Source organism: Prinia subflava, chromosome 9, assembly GCF_021018805.1.
Source record: "Prinia subflava isolate CZ2003 ecotype Zambia chromosome 9, Cam_Psub_1.2, whole genome shotgun sequence".
Classification (NCBI taxonomy): Eukaryota; Metazoa; Chordata; class Aves; order Passeriformes; family Cisticolidae; genus Prinia; species Prinia subflava.
The window spans coordinates 8183998-8208987 of NC_086255.1; the positions used below are offsets into that span (position 1 = coordinate 8183998).

Sequence of the window (24990 nt, forward strand, 5' to 3'; positions counted from 1 at the left end):
CAGCGTGGCAGTAGCGTCAGGCCCAGCAGTCCAGCACAGGGACTGAAGATTGGCACAGTCTTGCTAATTACTCCTGGATGCAGGCTCCGATCCTGCAAAATCACACACCTACCCAGCAGTGCGTGGTGTTTAACATTCACTACCTGAAGAGATTTACATCAAAGAGACATTTTTCAGAGTAACTGCCTCCTAATTGGCACAAAACACAGGCATGGTAACAAACAAGCCTTTGCCTCCCCACAGGTCAGTGCCTGGGTGTGATGGAGGAGCTCTTGGTGTGTGTGCACGCTGCTGCTGCCACTGCTCCCTGCTTCCTGGGGTTGTGCCTGTGGATCCTGGCTGGAGGCTTAGCCAAAGTTTTCTCCTGAAAATCAAACCAAAAGAATCCCATGGCTCCTCTCATGCCATCTGTCAGCTGCTTCTTTTCAAGGAGACAGCGTCGCTCCCAAATCCATAATGGATCACCATGGACTGCCGAGACACTGGAAATGTACAGATCAATTATCTTATAAACATTTATCAGGAGAGGAGAGGAGAGGAGAGGAGAGGAGAGGAGAGGAGAGGAGAGGAGAGGAGAGGAGAGGAGAGGAGAGGAGAGGAGAGGAGAGGAGAGGAGAGGAGAGGAGAGGAGAGGAGAGGAGAGGAGAGGAGAGGAGAGGAGAGGAGAGGAGAGGAGAGGAGAGGAGAGGAGAGGAGAGGAGAGGAGAGGAGAGGAGAGGAGAGGAGAGGAGAGGAGAGGAGAGGAGAGGAGAGGAGAGGAGAGGAGACTGTAATCATCAGCAGTGACTGGCAGTGCTACCAGTTCTGAAACTCAAATCAATCCAAATATGCTTTTCTGATGATGCCTAAGGATGTTACCCAGGAAATACAGGAACTGTTGTTTTCTATATATTGATGAAAATGTTTACCCATTGCAATCTGATCACCACAGCCAAATTAGCAGACCTAGAAATGGCTTTTTTCTCAACATTATTGTATTGCTATCAAAAAAGTGGTCTGACAATGCTTGCCAATTTTCAGGAGTTTGCTATTAGAATTGATTATGGGGAGTTTCTGACTCAAACATTTGATGAAACTTCTATTTCTATTTTCTTTTCACACTGGTTGCTGGCATTCACAAAGAGAAAGTTTGATTCCTCAGTGTGCTGCAATACCTTTCTTAAATACATGTTAATTTTAATGCTTTACAAGGTTCTAGACTTCTTTTTCAGAAAATCTTGCTAGTTTTCAATATGGAGTAAGGGGAAAATTAGAAATATCGTAGAAATAGAAGGAAGTATCTTGTTTCAGGTGATTGTCACCTAGGAAAGGGTCAGGAAGGAAAAAAATTCCCATGTGGAATATGGCACAGCTGGCTGCATACATTAGTGGGCAGGGGGAAGAACCAGCCATGTGATTCCTACAGCATCACCACTCCTCTCCTTTGCCCTGGAGACTCACTCTCCTCCTTAAAAACATCAATAATGGAGCCTTTGACTGGATATTTGCATGGGGGAAAAAAAGGTGTGCATGCAGCTGCAGGATGGAAATGGGGCATGCCTTTGGGAAACTGAAATGTGGATGGCAACTGAGAAGAACCTGTCTGGAAAATAACTGTGTCCTGTGTTCTGCACTACATCTGTGAAAACAAGGGTGGGGTTTTGTGAGACCTGGGGGCAGGTGTGGAGGATTTGAATAATTCACAATGTGTTCCCTTCTAAACAACAGTTGTTAGATTTTCGTGTATTTTGCAAGAAAGGATAGGTGGTTTTGATATGCTGTGAGGAATATGGGGGTAGGGCAGAGTGATTAGGTGACACCACAACTTTCTAGAATTCTGTAGAATAATGCACCTCAGTCAGCTTGATACATGTGTTTTGTTGGGGTTTCTCTGTAATCAGGCAGAGATGGTCTGTTGCACATGCCATATTTTATGAGTTTTAAACTTGAGTCTTATTTGGGTTATGATACACAACAAATGGGCATTTTTGGACACTGGTGGTAATGCGAGCTCCGTTCTACATGCTTTTCACACTTCAAGCTTTTAGCTTAGATTGTAGCACATCCTCACCAGTTCTTTCTCTGCTCCATAACAGTGATATCTTCTTGGCCCCTTGGTTCTTTTTTAGACTTCTCTCTTACTTTATCTCACTCTTTTAGAAGCATTTGCAAAACCCCTACACTCTCAGGTTTTCCTGGCAACGAGGGGAAAGTGCAAGCATAAACACTTTAATAATGAAATATAAACAGTTATTGATTGGTTTCCAAAACAGCAAATATGGAAAAAGGAACTGCACAAGTTTGGAAGGTGGTTCCTTAGAAGATTTTATTCAAGTCTTGGGAGATTTTGGTGCTGATAAATCTTTTCCAGTTTTCTTTCAATATTTTTCCAAGCTGCATTTGCTACTAGGCTAAATTTGATTAGCATGGAGAGACTGTATGAGGCCAAAGGTCCTGAGCCCAGGTAACTAATTAACCACAGGGTTCAGAGAAGGTGAACATAGACAGGGCTGGCTGGGTGCTTGAAATTTTACAGTCAGCTTTTACCAGTGCATAAAACTCCCATTTTTTGTAGTGAACCAGCACCTTTGGGGTTCTTTTACAAACAGAGGGTTGCCATAATTTGTGCTGTTTGGTTTCCTGTTCTTCATGTGGTTGGAAGGGCTCAGCTTCAGCTCAGAGTGACAGAGGAGTTGACCCTGACTTGAATGTCTCTTAAGAGGTTACTTTGTGTAACTAATATGTGCTTTTCTGTAATCAGATTGAGGATGCAGGCATGCTTCAAGTTTTCTGTGCAGTTAATTCAACGAATTTAAGGAGGCTAGAGAGGTAACAATGTTTCTTCCCACTAATTTGCACTTTCAAGGTGCTGTCTCCTTGTACTTTATGTGTAACCACAGTACTTTTAAACCACATTGATTAAGGTTCTACTGTTAAGTAAAGCCTTTTAAGATTTTCATTGATATCAAAATCTTTTATGAGGCCTTTACTAAAGGAGGAAAAAACCACAATGAGCTTTTAACTGAAGAGAAAATGTCTTGCTAAGATTTGTCAAGATAACAAACTTGCAATGGTTTTGTGATTTAATTCCTTGCATGATCAAAATGCAGGGCATACTCTGTAATGAGACCATTCAATGTTTGTTTTTTAATAAACTCCCTTTTCTGTTAGCAGCTTGGCTTTAATCCAGGCTGGTGAAGAAAAGGACAGTTTTGGGTTCTCAAAAACAGTAAAATCTTTAAGAGACTCCAGCAGAACTGGTGTACAATGGGTGTGAGGGGAGCAGTGTGGCTGGGAAAGACAGTAGCTGTAGAGGACACTTCTCTTGAACATGCTGTGACTTGGGAGAAGCAGGAGAACTTGGAAAATACATTTGCTGACTTCCAGCCAAGCTGGCAGTACCTACAAAAAAAACCCCAAAAGCCCACAACCCAACAGGCTTTGTATATCTTGAAATGAAGTAGGGTTTATCTGTGAAATAAAGGGCTTTATCTGTCTGAGAGGCCTCTTGGGAGGAACACAGGGTCTCATTCCCTTCAGGCACATCTGTGTGCTCTGTGGGTTCACAGTGCATGTGGACAGCATGATGGAGCATGCTGGAGTCCTCTCCAGATGATCCGTGTTCAGGTGACTCCTGGATGGATTATTTGATCTGTAATTGCCAAATCTTTATGGTTTTGTGTGGTTCAGGGATGTCCTGCTTTCACCACCTCTCTGAACTCATTTCAGGAGGGACTTAAGGCGCAGGAGCAGGTCATGCACCCTTATTCTTGTTAAAGTGTGAGGCAAAGGCTCCAGCATGGCTTCAGACAGCATGGAGACAACCAAGACTGTCTAGAAAATACACAGTGTGGTGACTCTGGGAGTGGATGGACACAAAGAGGTGACAACTGGAAGTGTGCCAAGTGCTAAATAAGGGGGGCACATCCTGGCCACTGTGACCCTAATGTAAGTCACTTACATAAACAGAATGGCAATCTGGGACAAGATGCAAAGCTGTGTGAGAAGGGAACTGGAAGCCTTCCAAACTATTTTGGTTCACAGGTGTGAGCGGGATAAATATTATTGTGATGTAACTTGGTCGACATAAATCTCTCTTGATCCCAAAAAGAATAACGTGAAGTAACTCAGCAGTTGTTTTAATATAAGAAATTATGTTCTGGGGACACTTTTAAAATATGAAAATTCATCTGTTTATATGCTGATATTAGTTACTTTGAAAGGCCTTAAATGTTTTCAGCACTTTGTACCACTGCTCTTCAGATTAGAGACTCTATTTTCAGCACACCAGTTGCTGACAGAACTTTGTGCCAGTACATTGTCAGCATTCAGTAAAAGTAGCAATAATAAGTTAAGCAGAACTGCATATCTCAATAGAGAGATGAATAGGAGGCTCTCTTAGCATACCCAGAAGGTTTAGACAGAAATTATTTTGATGGAATTGTCTGCAATTTATAGAAAAGGGAAGTGCTTAGCAATATCCCAGGACTGCTGCAGGCAGTGGACCAGATGCACGGATGACTGAGTAGACTTTTACTCAGATTGAGATAACTCTTAGCTGTGTCTCAGGGTTATGGAGCTCTGCAGCTGGAGGTGTTATGACTGAGTGAGACATAAATCTTAAATCCTGACCATTTGTAGCTGGTAGAAATTAATAGCTTCTTTTGTTCAGAGCAGACTTCACAACCCTAATAGCTTGCTTGAATACTAATATCAGACATTCCTTATCATTTTCTGGTGAAGGAATTTTTATACTCTGATCTATTCCAGCCTACTCGTGGTGAACACTGTTAAATGGCTGCTTTGTTCATTCTATTCAAAAGTAAATGGTTCCTTTCTGAAGTTTTTCCTGTAGGAGAGAGAAGTTTGGATTGCTACCATCATGTTTGGAACTCTTTGAGATAAGAGGCTCTGCCTGTTTCACAGTGCATCCTCCTACACCTGGAGATGAAGTGACAGGTGGAACAAACAGGAAGATGTGAGAAAAAGAGTGTGCTCTGCTCTGCTGACATAATATACAAGGTGATACTGAGCTGGCATCAAGGGAAAAAATTAATGACTTGTCTGTGACCATGGCAGTGAACTTCAGAATCCACACAGGGGCCAGAAAGCCTCAAACTCATCTCTGGCCTGGATCTCTGGTGGTACCTCCTGCTATGAGGCTGCTCCTAAATACACAATACTCCCCCCATGAGGTCACTTGTTTATCAGGGTGAGGAGAAACTAGTGGTACATTGCTGCTGCTGTATTAAAGGTTGTATTGCAGGTTTCTTCCCAAATTTGCCCTAAACCAGGACAATACTTTTCTCTTCATCCTGAGCTTATGACAGCAAAACTGAAATACAAAATGATCAGGCTCTAACATTCACATGGATGTGATTTGTTTCTGTGAGTTCATTCTTCTATTTAGAGAAAGATATTGCTGCCCTCCCTTCTGCACTGACACAGTTGCCAAAATAACCGCTCTTACTAACTGGCAGCTTTAAAAGCCAGCCTGCAGCTGACTTTGAAACAGAAGGTCAGCAAAGGGAGCAACAGACTTCAATTCAGAGCTTTAATGGGAGCCATTGACCACAGCAAAAGGCCTTGACTGGAGTGTCTAGAGTGTGCTTTGCACAGGCCAAAAAGTCACTTTCATACTCTTTGAACCTTTTGTATAAACCTATATATTTTTTACTCTGTGGATTTCAAGATGAATGTGCAGCCGTGTGCTAGATGTGGCTATGGGGTTTACCCTGCTGAGAAGATTAACTGTATAGATCAGGTCAGTTCTCTTTCTTTATCATTTTGGACTATAATAAATGTACAGATTGGCACTTCTAACACTGTGCAAATCTCTCAGTTCCAAAAGTTCTGTGCTTATAACTGGGTTCACAACTGAAATGAATTAATAACATGTATATATTTCAAGAAAAAAATAGTCAAATTCATTAAATGAATGTCAAGGATCAATAGTGAGATTTTAAACTTAGCAGAATAATAATGAAATACAAATCTTGTCTGTTTGGTTTCTCTTTTGTGGCATTTCCAGACATGGCATAAAGCCTGTTTTCACTGTGAAGTGTGCAAGATGATGTTAACAGTAAACAACTTTGTAAGCTATGAGAAAAAGCCTTACTGTCAAGCGTAAGTGTGCTTCCTTTTTGTTCTTTTTGTCCTTTTTCCCTTTTTTTTTAAAAGGAAAGGTTTATTTTGGCTAGTCAATTTCATATAATGGAAGATCACCATTTGGATTCAGTCTATCCCATGTGTGATGTGAAATTAGGAACTGTCAGTGCCTTCATGCATATCTTTGGATTTATCTGAATCACAAATGATGGGAAGCTCTTTTTACCACACATAAAGCTTCCTCATTTGGCCAGTGTGTTCAAAGATATCAAATTAAATTCCATTTATGTATTGTGAGAATAAAATAAAACCAACCACAAAATTCAGTGCTTTCCAAATCAGTGGTTAAGGGTTAACAAGGTTGAGCTAATCATAAGGAAAATGTATAAAATGCAGATTTGGAGTTGGCTTGTTCTAGGAAGTTTTTATTTTATAATGATCAATTCCTGTCAAATTTGTCAGCAGAAAAAGGAGAGATGACAGTTGTTTTTTATTCTATTATTCTCTTTTGTTATTAGAAACACAGCATTGATATGATGATCATTAAAATTAATTTTGCTCTAGGCACCTACTCCCTACAATAATAACTTGAATGTAATCTAAGCTCTCTCTGTGAGTGGGGGAAAAGTTGTGTAGAGAGGGGTGGAGGCTGGTATTGTGTTTTGAGTACTTGAACAGAACCTTTCTGGTGGGCTGTTGGGTACATTCCTAATATCCTTTTACGCGTTCCCTTTTCTAGGCACAATCCAAAAAACAATGCATTCACAAGTGTATTTGAGACACCAATAAATATGAATGCAAAAAAACTGTCAGAAGTGGTAAGTGAGGTAAGAAGCTTGAGGGTCAAATGTGTTTGTTCTACATTTTGATAACACATTTATGCCTCTTGTTTCGTAAGTACAAATATGTGCTTTTTACTTACCTTCCTGTGTTCTTTTAGATCAGTAAGATCTCAGCTGGCTTTGAATCATAATTTTTTTCAATGTGAAAGAAATCTTAGATCTGGATTTGCTTCTGCTTTCGGAAGCAAAAATTGATGGGAGCTGCTCACCTGTGTATCTGATAATCTATACAGAAGCACAGCTCACCCAAACTGCCCGGAGCTGTGTAAACTCAGCGGATAAGCAGGGTTGCACAACCCCTGGAAGGAACAACAGAACTCATCAGAAACTGCTGGGAGGCAACAGATGAATGATAACCGGGTGGGAGGCAGGCAGCAGCTCCCATAAACGCTTTGTGGTGTGTTCCCGCGGTGGGGACAGCCGGGTCCGGGGGTTTTGCGGGTTTGGCCGGAGGTTTGGGGACAGCCCCGGTCCGGGAGTTTTGAGGGTTTGGCCGGAGGTTTTGGGGACAGCCCCGGTCCGGGAGTTTTGCGGGTTTGGCCGGAGGTTTTGGGGACAGCCCGGTCCGGGGGTTTTGCGGGTTTGGCCGGAGGTTTGGGGACAGCCCCGGTCCGGGGGTTTTGCGGGTTTGGCCGGAGGTTTGGGACGGGCGCTGCTGTTCCCCCGCGGCCGCCGGGGGCGCTCGGGGCCGCCGCTCCCGGCGCCGTCCCCGCGGTCCGCGCTGGCTCTTCCGGCACAGCCTCAAACCCGCACCCCTGAGGATCGATCGGGTGAAACACGAAAATACGGGAACCACCAGCCAGCGATGGCCATCTCACTGTTCCGCATAACGCTGTTTCCTTGAGCGCCACGTCTTTCTGTATTCCGCAATAACCTTACTCATTGTGAATATATTTCACAGGCAAAGCAATGTGCTTTGGTGTGATTAGCCATCGCTAAAATCAACAGAGAAATTTGCATTTCTTAGATTATGACATGCTAAATTCATTCTGATGTCCTGTATTAGCTGTAAAATCTTGGTGCACATGAATAGCCTTAGTCAGACACTGTGTCATTCATCATTTTGTACAGCATTCTTATGCCTCAGTTTTTGCAGTATCATGGGCTGTAACTATTTCAGCAATGACTATCTCACTTACTTTAAACTGTGTGTGACAGATCTGCTCAGGAATGAGTTTGGGATTACTGCAGGTTCTATTTCTGGTTTAGGCAGTGATATGAGACTGATACTTCCAGTGCATGTGAGTACACAAGCCAGAGAAATTATAGCTCAAAGATCACTTTCCCTTGTTTTATACACCTTAAAGACCTTCTGTCCTTTTCAATCACACAATGAGGTTCTGTTCCAGAGAGAAAATTGCTAAAGGTAGTAAAGAAGCTGATTCTGCAGTACCTGCTTAAAGGGGAGTACTTTTGTAAAAATAGTACTTTTGTAAAAATACTTTTGAGAGCAGGAATATTTTTCCCTAGTAGATGTATAAAATAATGATAACTTGGGAAAAGGCTTCACTTGCTATTATAGAATTCTATTGTTTAATATTCAAGTTTATTTCTAATGCAGAAAATAGACTGTTTCTTCAATCCCAACACCATGTTCTCACATAAGTCTTATGTTGAGACATCAACTGGAATGCAGAGATAAAAATTAGGTCTCTCTCTACAGAATTCCTGTATTAGCAGGTAAATGATTCAGCTCTCTGCACCTCTGTGCCTTATTTGTAAATGGGAATAATGGTACATGTGCTCAGTAACATTTCTGTCCAGTCAGTTTAAATTTCCTACTCTGGGTTTTTACAGCTGAGGAGTGATTGTATAACAGAGCTGTGATTTCAGTTGGATTTCTACATGCTATCATGATAAAAGTAGCAGTAGGAACATAATGACCCAGGACTAAATACAGTAGTCACTTACAGATGCACAGTTAGGATATGAGACCTGGTGGACACTGTGCAGGGAAATAGGAGAGTAGAATATTGCTCAGTTGGTAATAGTTTTTTCATCTAATGCATTGGCACATCCTGCTTAAAATTTCTTAGGGATTTCAATTCTCAGAGATTATTTCCCCCAAAGTATTATCTAAGGAGCAAATTATTATTTCAGAGTGTCATGCCAGTTTTCAGGTGTAATATGCTGCTCCTTTAGAGATGTGCAGCTCCTACACTGGCAGAAATCTTAGGCAGAAGCTGGGAGTGGACTAGAAAGCAGAGTTTTGGCCTTAAGGCTAAATGTGATCATCCCCTGAGTTGTCTCCCCTCTTATTCTTCTCCAAAGGGGGTGTGTGTTAATATGTACAAAGAAACTACTAAAATAGTTATGATCTTTTTTTTTTTTAGATAAAATACCAGGAAGAGAGTGAACAATTCAAATCAGTCTTTCAGTGGGACGTAAGGTCCAGAGAAATTGAAAATGTCTATAAAGCCCAACAAATGGCTACCCAGGTAAGAAATATCCCTCGAGTCTCCAAGCCAGCAGCCTGCAGGACACCAAGGATTGGCCCTGGCTGTCCTGATTGTTAGGGGTTTAACCATGACATTTCAATGCTAAAAAACCCACAACTCTTTGCTTCTCATTTGGCTAAACTTTTGAGGTGAAACAGCTCAATTATAGCTTAGGATAGAAGAATCTGAGGGTGAGGAAGGAAGTGTGTCTACAGTCAGCTGTTGGGGCTGCTGCATGCACAGCCATACTCTATGTGTCTCCTCTCTACTGGCACTGGAGCTTCACAGCAGGTGATCTGATTCCCAGGAGGTGTTATTTGAGTTTCACTCCAGGATCTGAGATCCTGTCATCTTGATGTCAGTTCTTGCTGTACAAGTTCTGCCTTGGCACTCTGAAGGGATGTGGAATGTAGGCCTTGTGCTGCACAATTTCACTTCCACAGTACTGTGTGCTTCCTTTTTTTTTTTTTCCTGTCAGATCAGCTGTTTGAGTGTTAAAAGCAGGGTGAAGATAGGTAGTCATTTCGTTCCTGTTTTGTAGAATGCTTACTATGCTGCCTACGAGGAAGGAAAGTCGTGGTACCCAGGAACAATCCCAGATCCTGAGATGGTCAAGATAACACAGGCACAGAAGGCTCTGACTGATGTAAGTGGACTGATGTTTGGCTTTATTTTCATGGTCTATCATATTCTGAAGACTTACAAATGCATCAAAGTCAGTCTTTGGTAAGATGTCACCTCTAGGCTTTGCAGGAAGAATATCCCGAGGGTCTGTCACACTCTGTTCTTTGTGAAGATGTTGCCAAAGGAGAGACTGACATGTTTATTTCTGTCAATAACAATACTTAGCCATGCAAGCAATTAAAGTCACGTAAGAGTTGTATTGCCATCATACATTTATGTATTTATGTAACTCAGGAGCACTTCAACTGCTGACCAGACTGAGGTGATCTGATCTAGCAGGCAGTGCTCTTCCTCTCAGTAGAGCAGAACTCATGATGGAAAATGTGTCACATTTTCCACAGACCAGACTTTTCACTGACTGAATTTCCACGACTGATGACAATCACTTCTGAATTATGACTGTGTCCATACAAGGGGTTAATGACCTAATCAACACAGGCAATTAACAGTGGATAATTGACACAAATGAGAAATGTTTTCCGTTGTATGTAGGAAACAGCTGTAACTAACAAACTTACAAAGTGTAAGTCCTTCAATTTGTTTACTTTTAAATAAAGTGATACATACCTTTAGGAAGCAGGCATGAAAAGAGGAATCACATTAAAGCACAGTGGATTCTTCTCTAATAAACAAATTCATCTTCTAGTTTCAATATACAGAGGAATATGAGCCACGAAGAGGCAAAGGCAGCTTCCCTGCAATGATCACTCCAGGTTATCAGGTTGCTAAGAGAGCCACCCAGCTAAGCAGTGATGTAAGTCACAGGGGTTTTAAATTATGTTTTACACTTCTGAATTTGGAGAATCCTGGGCTCAGGCCATTCACTTGAGATGTTAGATTCTATGGTGAATATTTGTTATACTGTTACAAAGTGAGAAAATGTTAACGTGATGCAGAAAACAGGGTTAATAAACTATTTGGCCTGGGAAGACAATCATATAGAGTAAATGACAATGTAGATATTTCCTGGAAAATGTAGCAACTTTTGCCATAATTTATCACAACCTGAAAAACATTGTGATTCTGAATGTTCCTTTACTGAAATTTCCTCACTGAAATGCTCCTTTAATTCATTACCTTTGCTTTCACATTAGGGCTTTGTTCATCTATGTATTTACATTTGACATTTTTCACTTTATTATTTGACATCAAATAGCTGTAATATTGAAATTAATTCATATACAATCTGCTTTAAATTTACGCACAGAAAATTGTTTATTTATAAAAAGAACCATTCACATGAAAATGATAAGTAAAAATCCCATAAACATGATTTTAAAGTATTGCATTGTTTCCTGCAGATACTATTTACATTGTCATTGCAGTATGATCTTGGGACATTAACGGCTATTCTCATGGTATTTTAATCAAATGTATGGCTCATATAAATCCAGTGAAAATTTGAATATCTGGGTCCATTTCTGTCTGTTTCTGGTATTCACTTAAAGGAAGTTGGGCTTAAATATATGGATAGCCTGACTGTGGGGAGTGCAGAGTTGCTCATTTTCTCTTGAAGCCTTTCTCTTCTCATTTTCTGATAGGAAATAGACTTTTGCTGCTTGTTGTTTGTAATATGGATATATATTTTTTCCTCTTCAGGTGGAATATAAGCGTGGACATGAAGAGAGAGTTTCAAAGTTCACCTCTGTTGTAGACACTCCAGATATACTTCATGCAAAGGCTGGAGCACATCTTGCAAGTGATGTAAGTAAAACAAAATAGATTGATCTGCTTTCGGCTCTGCAAGTGGTTCCTAGGGTATCTATACATTACTTGAAAATAGGAACACAAAGAAAAATAAAAATTAATGTTTTAAAGGCAGACTTGTTTTACCATTAACCATTTAATACTTAGAGTTACAAAGACCGCATTCAATTTGAGGCCATTTTAGGCTGTCAGAACAGAAGCTGGGGAACCAGTCTGTTCCTCACCCAGCAATTGGCTGCCATAAAAATAAAGAAAAACCTGCCTGACTCTAATGTAAATAGAGCAGGCATCTTGCAGACACCTTGAGTATTTTCTTTAAACAAATCTTTTCATTCCATACACTGAACGAAACAAAGGGGCCATGCAGAAGGTGTGGGATTGTGTAGTTAAAGACCAAATTGCAAAGATTCAGACTTCATGGTTCATCTTCCTTTTGGCAGACGACAGCCTGACTTTGCAGCTTTAAAGATTGATTATGTGTGCAATCAAGACACATTTCCTCTAATTGCTCCTGAACTGTCTTGAATTTTTACAGCTGAAATACACAGAAGACTTTGAAGAACGGAAGGGAAAAGGCAGCTTTCCTGCTATGATCACTCCAGCTTATCAAATAGCCAAGAGAGCAAATGAATTAGCCAGTGATGTAAGTGTCCACAGCAAAGTCTCTTTTGGGAAAGAAAATGTTAAACTGTCTCATAATTTTTTTTACTGGCAGATATTCCATGAGCATGGCATACTTACCTTCATTGGCTTTCTGTTCCTTTCCAAACATAACAAAACCACAACACCCCCCTACTCTTTAATAAGCACCATAAAAGGTCATCAGTATCCCTTCAAAATATACAGTTAATTGTGCTTTGTTATTGGAAACTGAAAGAAAAGCTCTTTTTGTTGGAGAAGATAAAGCATGGAAGAACATATAACTCAAAGGAAGTGAATTTAAAACATTATTAAGAGTCATTGAGGAAAATAAGAGATCCGTAATTTTGAAGGTAAAAGCGAGTGACTCTAAAACAATTACATGTTTTTGTTTGCCTTTGATCTGTGGAAAACCCTTCACTTTTGTCAGCAAACACACATGGTGATTAAAGGGCAGCATCAGGTTACAGGCATTGTTTTGACTTCAGCAAATGTAGTGCAAATCTTGGTCTAAACTTGAAGGTTGATTGCCTAAAATTCCCTTTATCACTGGGGATAAAGCATCTTTCAGAAACTACCCCATTTATTGATGGAATTCAGGTGACCCTGTGGTAAAAAATGCTCTGTGGTCACCGTGTATTTGCATTACAATCAATTCTATTTTTTTAAACTGCTGGGGCATCAGGGATTAGCCACTGTTAAACTGGTGGTGCTGAACACACTGAACCAATGGTCTGGGTTGAAATGGCAAGTCCCATGTTCCTAGTGCATTATTAAAAAATACACCACTAGTTCTGTGTTTATATCTTCAAGTGGCATATTTGACTTGAGCAGCTTGGTGGCGATGGGGATTTTGACAATCCTTTATTGACAACATGTGCATGTCATTGGTTGTTATTTATTGTGCAGCATCTGTGTACCAGACTAAACTCACCCGGATTATTCGTTTCCTTTTTTCCTGTTAGGTAAAGTATCATCAAAGATATGAAAAAGAGATCAAGGGGAAAGCCAGCCATACAGCTGGAGCAGATGTTGCTCTTGCAAGAGAAAATGTAGATCAATATGGACAGGTATGCGACATCTGAGAGTTAGCCATGCTGATGTTGATCATTACCACAGCTGATTGCTCAAAGCTTTAGAAACTAGTGACACCTCTTTTCACTTTGTTTTCCTGTGGGAGAAAACAAGGTCTCAGGGGAAAGGATGGTGTGCAAACAGCACTGTGCTCCTGAAGTGCAGTGTATCTGTCACTGGCACCTAAAGATGTGACTGCGAGGTGGCTGCACTGCCACTGCCTGACCCTTTTGGTAGGGCCATTCCTAAAGACTGACCTTGGCGAATTTTATCTGTGTGATGTACACACTGTACATTTCTATTGTGGTGTTGTTATGCATCACACTGAAATGTGTTTACTCAAGGAAATATTCCCATTCCATGAACACGGTTCAGTCAGGAGAAAAGCGAAAGTGATGTGAAATGGTAGTGAAATGGCAGAAAGTTGACAGATAGGTAGGTGCCTTTTCCCTGAGGGGTGTTTTCACAAATCTTAGGAACTTTGCAGCTCTAAACATTTGTTAACAGAACTGAATGTCTTAGATACACAATCTTTTAGATTCCACCTCCTCTACAAAAGGGGTATTCTAAGCCTGACAAGCTGTAGTTTGTATTTGTGGAACCAAACAGGCTTTAGTCCTGTTTTGGTCAGTGGCATTCCTTTTGCTTGTGTTTCATTTTGAAGGGAATACAATTGGTTTTGTGGTTGCTCAAAATGCACCCGAAGTTCTATTCCAATTAGGTTAGGGAAATAGCACAGCTAAATAGAACTGAATGCAGCTAAATGGAATTTGAAAGGAATTGAACAGCGGAGTTGTATAAAGAAAATTATATGGTTAATCTTAGGGGGTTTTGTCCTGGTCCTCAGTAGGTCCATATAACTTGGAGAAATGAAGAACAGGAACTGTATTTCCTAAAACCTTTGGTATTTTACATTTCTTCATTTCTGTCCAAATCTACATTTAGTATTCTATGGAAAGCAAACCATCCTTGAAGAATATGAGTTTGGAATTGTAGCAATGAGTCTTCAATTAGTTCTGTCTTTTGAACTGCTACAACTTTTAATAGGAATAAACAAATAAAATGAATTTGAAAAAGCCCTAATTACATTTCCAAGCATTAGAATGCTTCTGTTTTAGAATTAATTTAAGTTTTCTTTCTTTGAAAGTATCTTTGAAACTTCAATCATGGACTTCAAATTCGATTTTAGTTTTAATCTTTACAGATTGGATACTGATATCATTAGTCAAATAACACAGAGTCACAGAAATTAATGGGTATTTCTGAGTAAATTGTGACTTAACATGGGTAAAGGGATTAGATTTCTAACTGTTGAGATCATCAACAATGAATTGAGTGTGCATTAGACAGATATATATAGATATACATATATAAATGTACATATTTATATATATAACATGAGAAAAATTAAGGAATCTTACCATAAAATTCCTGTGCTGAACATCTATTTTGTTCATGTTTAACAACTTTAAGAGTTACTAAAATAGTTTTCTGAAACTTTGAAATATGCACAATAGTAGAAATTATATTAAAATATATTTAAGAAAGAAGCAAAAGATGGGTTGGTCTGGAGGATTCAAACTCATTAATTGTATTTTAAGAAACTAACTCAGCTGATTAATCAACTATATCTTTTTTCTATGCCTGTTTGTAGAATAATTTAATGCCATTGTGACTATGGCATCATATTTTTCACAAACTTGTGGCATGAGCTATTTTAAAATGTGACATTGATGGTGCATAAAATGACCTACAATGGATGGTTTTGCATTGAGAACACACAAAAGAGATATCCCAGATATTTGTAGTCCTTCCTGTCTGCTCTCTATGGCATTCTTGACATGCATTCTATTCATGGCACTTCTATTTTCACTCCAACTCCCTCTTTACTACCAAAGATTTACAAAATATTGCAGAGAAGACACATTACACTATATCTCACTTGTTTGTGTTCTTGTTTGTACTCCATATTCTCCCCAGATCTTGTCTTAGAAGGCTTTGGGATGATTATTGTCCATTACAATCTGAAAAAAACCTCCTGTATTTTGCTGTTTAACTATCTAAATGGCTTTCAAATTGTCAAATATTTACACATAAACTTATCCATAGATGGATTTAAGGGTGTTATTTCCACAACAATTGGGTTTTTTTAATCAGACAAATGGAATTCTGTGATTTTGTTCACTAAGGAGTTTGGCATTTTGAAATCTAGGTATCTCTGCTTCATTTATTAATCCCTCTGCAAAGGACATCACTGCACTAAAGAACTATTATTTTTGGTCAATTATCATGTGAAAAATGGCCATGGAAAGATCAAACAGCTTCTGTAACACCAGAAAGGAAGGCTGATCCTATGTTAAACTTGTTAACTTTAAGCAAGTCTCCTGGCTAAACAAACCAATATCTATTTTTGTAAAATTCCAGGGAAACATGTATTGGAAAATAGAGAGGCAAGCAGATATCTCTGTAAGAAGTGAGGTGAGATCAGAAGGGTGTATGTCATTGTGCACTTGAATGCTATCCTGACCACAGCTAATCAGCTACCTAAATTTCTTTTCGTAGGCAGCTTCAGAGGCATAGGTAACTTAACAGATCAATTTATTCTTATATTTTGGTCATTTTTTCATTAAAAAAAATCACTGAAGCCATGAACCTGTCTACTAACAAGGACTGTGGGGCTTTGTAAAGTAACCCATGGCCCCACCTGCTCAAGTGTGATGAGTAAATACTCTGAATTTTCTTCAGGGATATATGGATGAGTTTGAGGAACGCAGAGGGAAAGGAAGCTTTCCTGCTATGATCACTCCAGCTTATCAAAATGCCAAGAAAGCAAATGAATTGGCAAGTGATGTAAGTATGAAACCTGAATCAATACAATTCATAAACAATTAAAACCAGCAGTTTGTCAGAGCAATGCCTGGGAGGAGAATGCTAAAACTGCACTTGAGAAGTAAACAAAAGTGACATTTCTCTGCGTTGCTGGGAACTGGGTGGCTCAGGGGATTAATAACATCCATTAACAGAAGGGGGCACAGCTCCAACTTGCATGAGGGAGGAGATGGATGTAGCAACTAATGGGGATCCCTACTGTTAGGTTAACCCTCCTGGCAAATCTGCACCTGTATTATTAATGAAGCCTTCAACTGCCTTAATCATCCTGTGGACTACTGTGGTATTCCCAGTAGTGAATAAATGGAGGATGAATGAACTGTACTGGGTTTGATATTTTGATGTATCCTGCCTCTAGCACAAAGCAAGTCATATGGAGGAAAAGAAGCATAGAGTATGCCATTGTCACTTCACAAAATGGGCTTATTTCTGGGCTGTGATTTTTGGTTTTGGGTGTCAAACTAAAGAACTGGCAAAGAGGTGGTGGTGTGTGATTCCTCCATCCAGCCCATTAGAGGGCCTCAGCCCCATTTGGGGAGACCATTTCTGGCAGTGACAAGAAATGGCTCAGTCTGCAGGTCAGTGCCCTGTGGCTGCTCTGAAGGGTTCCTGTGAGTGACAACTTTTGTAGTGTGGACACCTGTCCCCAGTGGGGCTGTCTGAGCTGATGAGCTCAGTCTGTCTTCTGGGCAGCTAACAGATGGTTGAGTGCTTCAGCTTGTGTTAGTCTGGACTAGACAGGAGCAATAAACTGGAGTGAAAGGGTCAGTCATGTTCTGTTACCTGAGCTTACCACTGAGAGAATATAAAACACTTCAAATCCTCTGTGACCAAACCCAGTTTGATGAGAAACTCAGTGATCCCCCGTTGGAACATGAAACATTTAACCTTTCTAGATAAAGACCACAGTTTCATAGGTTTCGAAAGTGCTAATGGTCAGTAGTTTCCTCATTAATTTATAATACATAGAGTAGGATTGGTTCATGGCAATGAACCTTACCAACGTGCCTTATGGTTTCAAAGGCTGAGGAAATGTGTGAAGATGTGGAAAATAAAAACAAAACACTTCACATTTCAGTTCATGTAAAATAATTCATAAAAGCTCAAATACTACGTATTTTTACCCATCCAAGTCCAATTTACATCAATAACCTGATGTCTAAATTAAATTTAAAAATCCCTTATTTCAATCTTGATTTCGTGGAGAAATATTGTGTCCCTTAGACACACTAAAAATACAAAAAGATACGGCTTCTCTAAAAAGCTGGGTTTTACAAAAGAAAAAGTTTGCAGAGCCCTTGATGACCATCTGTAATTCTCTGACTAAAATTACATACTGAGGATTAACTTCATTAATAGAAGAGCACACAAGCTCCAGCCAAGGATCTGCTGGTAATCTGTTCAAGCTGTGAACAACAACCAGTGCTGTTTGGCCTGTGTCGAAAAATTACAAAAACTGCTACCTAGTAAAATGTCTTGAGAGGGACTGTGAAGGGCTGTGGGGCTTTATTTGGGTTATTCAAAGTAGTAAATACCATTTACTTATCAAAGCAAGCACAGGAAAGGTATTATCCTGGCTCATGAAGCCAGTCTAAGTAGTAAGGATGAAAAGGTGCACATCTATTTTATAATTCTCGCTGCTTCTTTTCAGATAAAATACAAGAAAGATCTTTCCAAGATGAAAGGTGCAGCTCACTTTCACTCCCTAACAGCTGAAGACAACTTGGTCCTTAAACAAGCCCAAAGTGTTAACAAGCTTGTCAGCGAGGTAAGGGCTTGAATCGATCTCTTAACAAGTTTGGGAGCAGCTCATACAAACATTTGTGTTTGATGGGTGAGGACTGCAAGTTGAAAAAGTGTTGTTGTTCTTACTTCATTGTACATAACAAAAATCATCTGCATGTAGCACAGCAGCTGGAGGGAAAAGCTCAAGAACAGATCTTCAGGTGCTGCGTTCTGGCCCTTCCTGTCATCTCTGTGGAAGTGTGGGAAATTAACCCCAGCAGAGTGATTCTATTCTGACCACATGAAGAATCAAAATCTGAAAAAAAACCCCACCCCAAACCTGAATTGTGCTTTTAATATGATATTAAGATATAATGCATTAGGATGAATTGGATGTGTACCTTAGAGTGTCTTAAAGTGTATTCTAATAATCAAAAAAATAAGAACAGAGAAAATTTATCCCATTCTGCTTATGCAGATTTCTGTTTTCTTCCATCATGTGAAAGACTGTGAGTCAATGATAATTGATTCTTTTTCTGCTTGGTAAGGGAAGATTGCAAGAGAATTCTCAGTAGATTCTGAATTATTAATTTATTTATAGTGTCATATCAGCTATAAAACTATTAATAAATGTGAGTTTCTAGAACTTCCCCATGGCAGTTTAAAAACTTATACTCTTGAGATGTCAAAGTATAAAACCTTCAATAATGAAAAACCCCTGGAAGTAGGGCTGGAAGGGGCCTCCTGGGCCAATGATTCCTGGCTCCTGCTGCTTCGACACAGCATCTTATAATCCTCCTATTCCAATTTCTAGCCCACATGTATTCCTGTCCACTTTATTAGCACTGTGTTTTGTGCTAGCATTGCCCTTTAGTTTAAAAAGTTCTTCTCCCTGCGTGGTTACTTTTCTCAGAGGTTTACAAATACACCATTTTCTTCTCTCTGCCTTTGATTTCCCCGACTGAGCAAGCTGAGTTCTTCTCATCTCTCAGTCTTTCACTGCAGCTGTTACAGGCTGAGTACATGTTCCTTAAACAGGAATGACTGTAAGAGTAAAAAGCTCTTGCTGAGGTCTTGCTGGAATCTGGTACATGACACATTTGCTCCACACTCACCTTAGAATTTCTTTGTATATCATTTTTTTAATGTTTTTCCTCCTGTAGTGCACTGTCTTGTACACTTTGCAGAGGATGAAATTGCATATTTTTTGCCTATAAAATGAGAATTGAGTAAATGAAAATTCTCTCCATATTAATTTTCATCATATGCCACCTGATGAAAGCCATGTATCAAAATCTCTGAACAGTGGGTCTGCCTAATAAAAAGTGTGTGAAGGAGCTTGATAAAGCAGATTAGGGTTTTACCATAGCTTCCCATTGTGCATTTTTGTCACTAAGGTGGAGTACAAGAAGGATCTTGGAAACAACAAAGGCTACAGCATGAACTACTGTGACACTCCACAATTCAAGAATATGAGCAAGATCTCAAAATTCACCAGTGATGTAAGTTTTCAGTACCTCGTGTGTGGCTTGCTTGCCCTGGTAGCTGCTGGAATCACAGGTCATCTCTGTGTGTTTGTTTCAGATAAATATGTGCTGGAAACGTGATTATAACTGATTTTAGCCTGGTTTTGTGCAATACTTATCCTAGTGTGTCCTGATGTATAGCTGGGGCTCATTTAATTAGGATTATGACAAGAACTAGTATGGTATTTGGAAGAGAGGTTCCTTACCATGTACTGCTGATGTGCAGAAGTAGCAGTTAGTTGTTACTCTTGTCTGTCATAATTATTACTTATTTCACTGTGCATGTCCCTTTCCAGACTGGACAGGTAGGCAGAAGGTACTGCACCAGAGTTCATGCCAGAGAGGAACATAATTACTGTGTGCAAATAATCAGTGTTAATAATGATATCTCTTGTTCCTCATGAAATACAATTTTGTTTCATGCTGCCTCTTACCATTCTCTGAAATCCCAGAGGAGGAAATATTTTGCCATGCAGCTGAGATGGTCAAATGATCAATTTTTCTTGTCAAATCCCCCACGCTGGGAATGGCAAAAGATGCACCAAAACAATCCAATTTTGTCCATTTCTTAATGTCTGAATATTGTCTCCCTGAGACTTTGTTCTAGTAGTTATTTCTGATGAAATGCAGATGTATCTCCTTTGTGTGGCACTCAGGTGATGTAAAGAGCAAGTAAATGATACCTTGTAGAACAAGAAGCTCATGGAGGGTTTTAGCTTTTATTTTTTAAAGTACCAAGGCTGCTGTGGACTAATGAGTTCTTGTATTGGAGAAATACTAGTAGACCAGAGCTGTAACAATTTGTCTCCCTATAGTAAAATAGGGAAACTCTGAAAAGCTGAAACTCTTCAGTAGAAAAGTTGAATATATTTGCTCAGAATTTTTTAATTTTTTTTTTTTTTTTTTTTTTTTTTTTTTTTTTTTTTTTTTTTTTTTTTTTTTTGTACAGCTTAAATACAAAGAAACCTACCAGAATGAAATGAAAGGTCACTATGTGGGCATTGGCATGGACAAGAGGATGCTCCATGCCATGAAAGTTGGCAGCTTGGCAAGCAATGTGAGTCCCTTTTAATCACACTTTTATGGTTGTTGCCTGCTTGTCTTTCAGTTTTTCTACAATTAAGTTGATAGAAAACTTCAGATCAGACTGTACTGGGGATCTGATGGGTTGATAAGTTGAGAAGAGGGGAAATTCTGGAAACCCTTTTGTACTGTTTTATGGCTCACTGTGTGGAAGAAGTTAAAATAAGAAATTTCAGTGATCTGGCAACATACTGAGATCCTTCAGTTTTCTTTGACATCAGTAGGATGTTGAAAGTTGTTTGCCACCTCCCCCAGGGTCAGACCTTTGCTGGAAAAAACAGTCTTTAATGAAGATTTCTGGATTCCAATTTAATTTACTGGGTTAGTCAAGAAGCTATTTCATTACATACCATACCTTCAAGTACATTATTTACAAATCTGTAAGAAGCTTGAGAACTAAGCAGGAAGATAAAAGAGATGTGTCATAGGTGGAAGTTAAGTTAATGCTCCCACTGTTGGCATTGGATTAATTGAGAAGCTGAAAAAGAATCAATTAGTGGCTAAACTATGCAAATAATTTCATTTTCTTTGTCACTCATGACATTGAACTTACTTTGTTTCTTGTATTTAATATTAATATTATTGTTTCTCCTTTCCTCTTGACTGATAATTATTCAAACAAATGACAGCTAAGAAAAAAAAGAATGATTTTTTTTTTGTTCTCCTTGTGTTTCAGATAGCCTATAAGTCTGATTACAAACATGATGGTGTTGACTACAATTACCCAGCTACTCTCACTCCCTCATACCAGACAACAAGAAAGCTGGTCCCTTTGAAAGATGTAAATAATTTTATGGTTTTGTTTTTGTTTTTTTGTTTTTTCCCTATGACTTGCATAGCTCATCACCTCTCTGTAGGAGGGATTGTGACAGATTGCATGTGTCAAATGATGGTTTAATGACAGGAGCAAACAGCCACTGCTAGCAAAATTAAAGCAAGAAAGTGCAGTGGAAGAGGTCTCAGAGCAGGAGAAAGTGCTGCCATGCCCTGTCATTGCTTCAGCTCAGCACAGATTGTGGAGAGGTGTGAAATCAGGGATTTCTGTGGAAGAGGAGCCCCCTGTGCCTGGGCTTGAGCTGCTGGTGGAGCAAGGAGAGGAGTTTTGTGTGCTGCTGTGGCTGTGTGTGTCCTTCAGGCAAATGAGGGGTGGCAGTCTGTGCACCCTGTGAAACTTTCACCTCTCACAAGCATTAAAACTTGACTGATCTCTTCTACCACTGGCAGCTCACCCTGTGCCTCAGTTGGGAGCACAGTCACCAGGCATTGCTTATAAAATCAGGAGGAGAGCAGCAGCTCTGCAGGGCATTTCTGACTTCCTGGAGCACATACATCCCGTATTTACATTGAAATGGCAATAAACCAGGAGAAATATGCCATAAGAGGTCAATAACATTATGTGAGATTTATCTGGTCCTAAACACCTCTTCCAGGACAAGGATGGTAGCATGAAGAGCTAGAATTGGGAACCCCAATCTTTTTGAGTAAATGTTGGGTAAACTTCAACTCTGAGATGAACTATTGCCTCTACAACAGTAATTTCAGCTTTGCCTTTGTAAAAGCTGAAAACAGCAAAATTCAGTGTTTGATTGCTTACTGTGTGAGAGAGATGTGTTCTTAAAAAGTTCAAAGTAAGCATAAATTCATGTTCAAAATGTGAAAAACATTTCAGCAGTTCCAGTGGCTCTACAGTTGATAGCATCAGGGTGTGAAACACGTAATTCCATTGTCCACAGAGACTGCACCAGTCCTGATCTAGGATTTTGGATTAGTCCCAGGACTTGTGTGCTCCCAAATAACCAACATGCTTACTCTGAACTCTTTTAGGAATACAACTCTCTCATACACTGAGCAATCACAAGTAGCAATAAATACACAGTTTCAGCGGAAAAGAAATGATCCCTTTGCATGGAATTAAAATTCTTTCAGTCTCTGAGGAATGCACTCAAATGCACTTCAAGTACCTTGATCACTTTGCACCTGTGAGATAATTCAGGCCTTTTTTCCTAACTTTAATCATTCTGGCAAAATGAGGAAGTTTGTGTGAGGATACAGGAGATAAGAAGGTTTGCATTGAAATAGTTTCAGTGACTCAAAGTCTCCAGAAATATGCTCTACTTTACTGGAAAGAAATGTTCTTAAGAAACTAGTTTTATGAATGTGATTTGCAGTGTTTGCAAAGTGGTGATTAACTACAGTGAATATTAATGAGGGCCTACAGAGAATAATAATTGTGGTTTGCAGTATAGCAATGAGTCCTTTTGCAACAACAGGTTTGAAAGGAAGCTTCATATGATTTTTTTTATCATGCATAATTTGGGGCTTTAATGTATTTATTTTATAACTTATTGTTGTTGCTACCATATTAATGTGTTAGCAATTTAGTGGGTTCCAGTCCTCTTGATGGCTGACATTAAAATGACTTTTTTTGTACTATAAGTATGTATTTTTCTTTTCTCAACATCCACACAAAACTCTGACCACAGGGAAATTCTGTGGTTAATTTATTACATTAAAACTCAATAAAGACCAAATATAAGAGAGTTCATTTGCTCTACCCAGTGGTACACTGGACAAATCTCTTCATAGACAGTTACAATAATTCTTGGCTGATAAACATAAAAATGGACAAAGAGTTGGTTAAAAATATGAGCTTTATAGCAATGATTTGGGGGATTTTATTGCAATGATTTGCAGCTGGTGCTGCATATTTGTAAGAATTTGTTGGTTTACAGGAAGGAATTATAAGTGAAGTAATTTTCAGAGTGGGATAAAAACTGTGAAACTTTCAGAGCACTAACTCAGATCTCATCCAAGAGATCCTGGCATTTTTTCTCAGCTCTATTTATTATGGTTTAAGGAATATTTTATCCAGAGTATTAGTTAGCAAAACTTAATCTATGCAGTCTCACATTTTCCAGTCTGACCATTTCTTCCTTTACTGAATCTTTTTTTTTTTTTTTTTTTTTTTTTAATTTTATTGTATATTAGGTAAACTACAGGCAAAGCATAGACAAGTTGAAGTACAGCTCTGTTGCCAGCACTCCACAAATTGCTCAAGCCAAAATAAATGCGCAGCAGCTCAGTGATGTAAGTTCTGCCATCGTTAGCCACCATTGTTTGTTAGAATGATGAGATAATTTAATTTCACAGCATTTGTGGCTTTATGTGTTTTATTCTTGACAGTTCTTCAGCAGATTCATAGCCAAACCAAGAATACATATTGAATGAAATCATTTTCAAAAATGTGGCAAGCAAACCAGTAGATCTAAAATTTGTCTCCACCTTTAAGATTTGTATCAGTGTGCTTTTTTAAGAAATTATTTTCTGTGTGTTTATTAAGGCAAGGTTTTAAATTGTATCTTTTGTACTTAAAGATAATCAGTAGCTCTTTTATTTACAGAATAAGTTTCTACTTTCAATGCTTTCAATTACCTTCATACTTGCATCACATATTCCTATGAGTATATTTATAATTTATGGCACAAATAACCTGAAATTTAACAACAATCAATCAGTCTAATTATATTAAGAGTATATTAAGGTTATATTTTTATTAAGTTAAAAATAACTGAGCTTCTTGCCAACTTTTTCAACAAATGCAGTTGAACTACCGAGCCCAGTATGAGAAGACAAAAACAAATTACACTCTACCTCAGGATGTACCACTGCTAGTGAAAGCAAAAGCCAATGCTGAATTATACAGTGAGGTAAGTCAAGCCTTGGGGAAATACTGGCATTTATGATGCTCTTAATAGACTGGAATTAATATAAAGATAATGACGCTCCTTCTGGAAGATTTAGCCTTTATCATTTGGCTTTGTACTAAACAACACGAAACATGGAGCCCAGAATAGACAGAGATCTGATTTCAAGGACAGTGAAACCTCTAGAATTTTTTTCCAAGATATGTTCAGATTAATTTCTTTAAATCAGTAAATAAGTATTCACTTCACAAAACTGACTGCTTCTGATGTGACATTTATATGAAGAACCAGAACATTTTCACAGTTTTAGTAATTCAAAGTCCACTGAAGTCAATGGAAAGAAAGAGGGACTTCAGCCAACTTGGATCAAGCCCACTGTTGCTCCATTCATAATTCCTGGAAATAAATAGTGATTCACTTAGAATCTTGTGGGTTAAAACCAAGTGCATGCAGGAAAAGCTGAATTTCTATTTAATTTTTAAAGTATTTTCCAGGCCTCTATTGTCATAGATAGTTTTGGAGAAAAAAAACCCCAAGACAAAGGAGTGCAAAATGAGGGAAAAAACCTCCAGATACTACTGGTGTGACTTCT

General features: G+C 39.0%; 1 protein-coding gene across 1 annotated transcript in view; it reads left to right on the plus strand.

Moving 5' to 3' along the window:
- The first annotated feature begins 5517 nt into the window (after nt 1-5517).
- Nucleotides 5518-24990, plus strand: part of NRAP (nebulin related anchoring protein) — a 47523-nt gene continuing 28050 nt past the window's right edge. Inside the window, exons 1-16 of the mRNA XM_063405292.1 lie at nt 5518-5743; nt 6011-6105; nt 6827-6914; nt 9263-9367; nt 9909-10013; nt 10698-10805; nt 11651-11755; nt 12294-12401; nt 13363-13467; nt 16217-16321; nt 18012-18128; nt 19483-19587; nt 20561-20668; nt 21371-21475; nt 23683-23781; nt 24297-24401. Of these exons, the coding sequence (XP_063261362.1) occupies nt 5672-5743; nt 6011-6105; nt 6827-6914; nt 9263-9367; nt 9909-10013; nt 10698-10805; nt 11651-11755; nt 12294-12401; nt 13363-13467; nt 16217-16321; nt 18012-18128; nt 19483-19587; nt 20561-20668; nt 21371-21475; nt 23683-23781; nt 24297-24401 (1635 nt within the window). The 5' untranslated portion in view covers nt 5518-5671. The remainder of the gene's footprint in view (nt 5744-6010; nt 6106-6826; nt 6915-9262; nt 9368-9908; nt 10014-10697; nt 10806-11650; nt 11756-12293; nt 12402-13362; nt 13468-16216; nt 16322-18011; nt 18129-19482; nt 19588-20560; nt 20669-21370; nt 21476-23682; nt 23782-24296; nt 24402-24990) is intronic.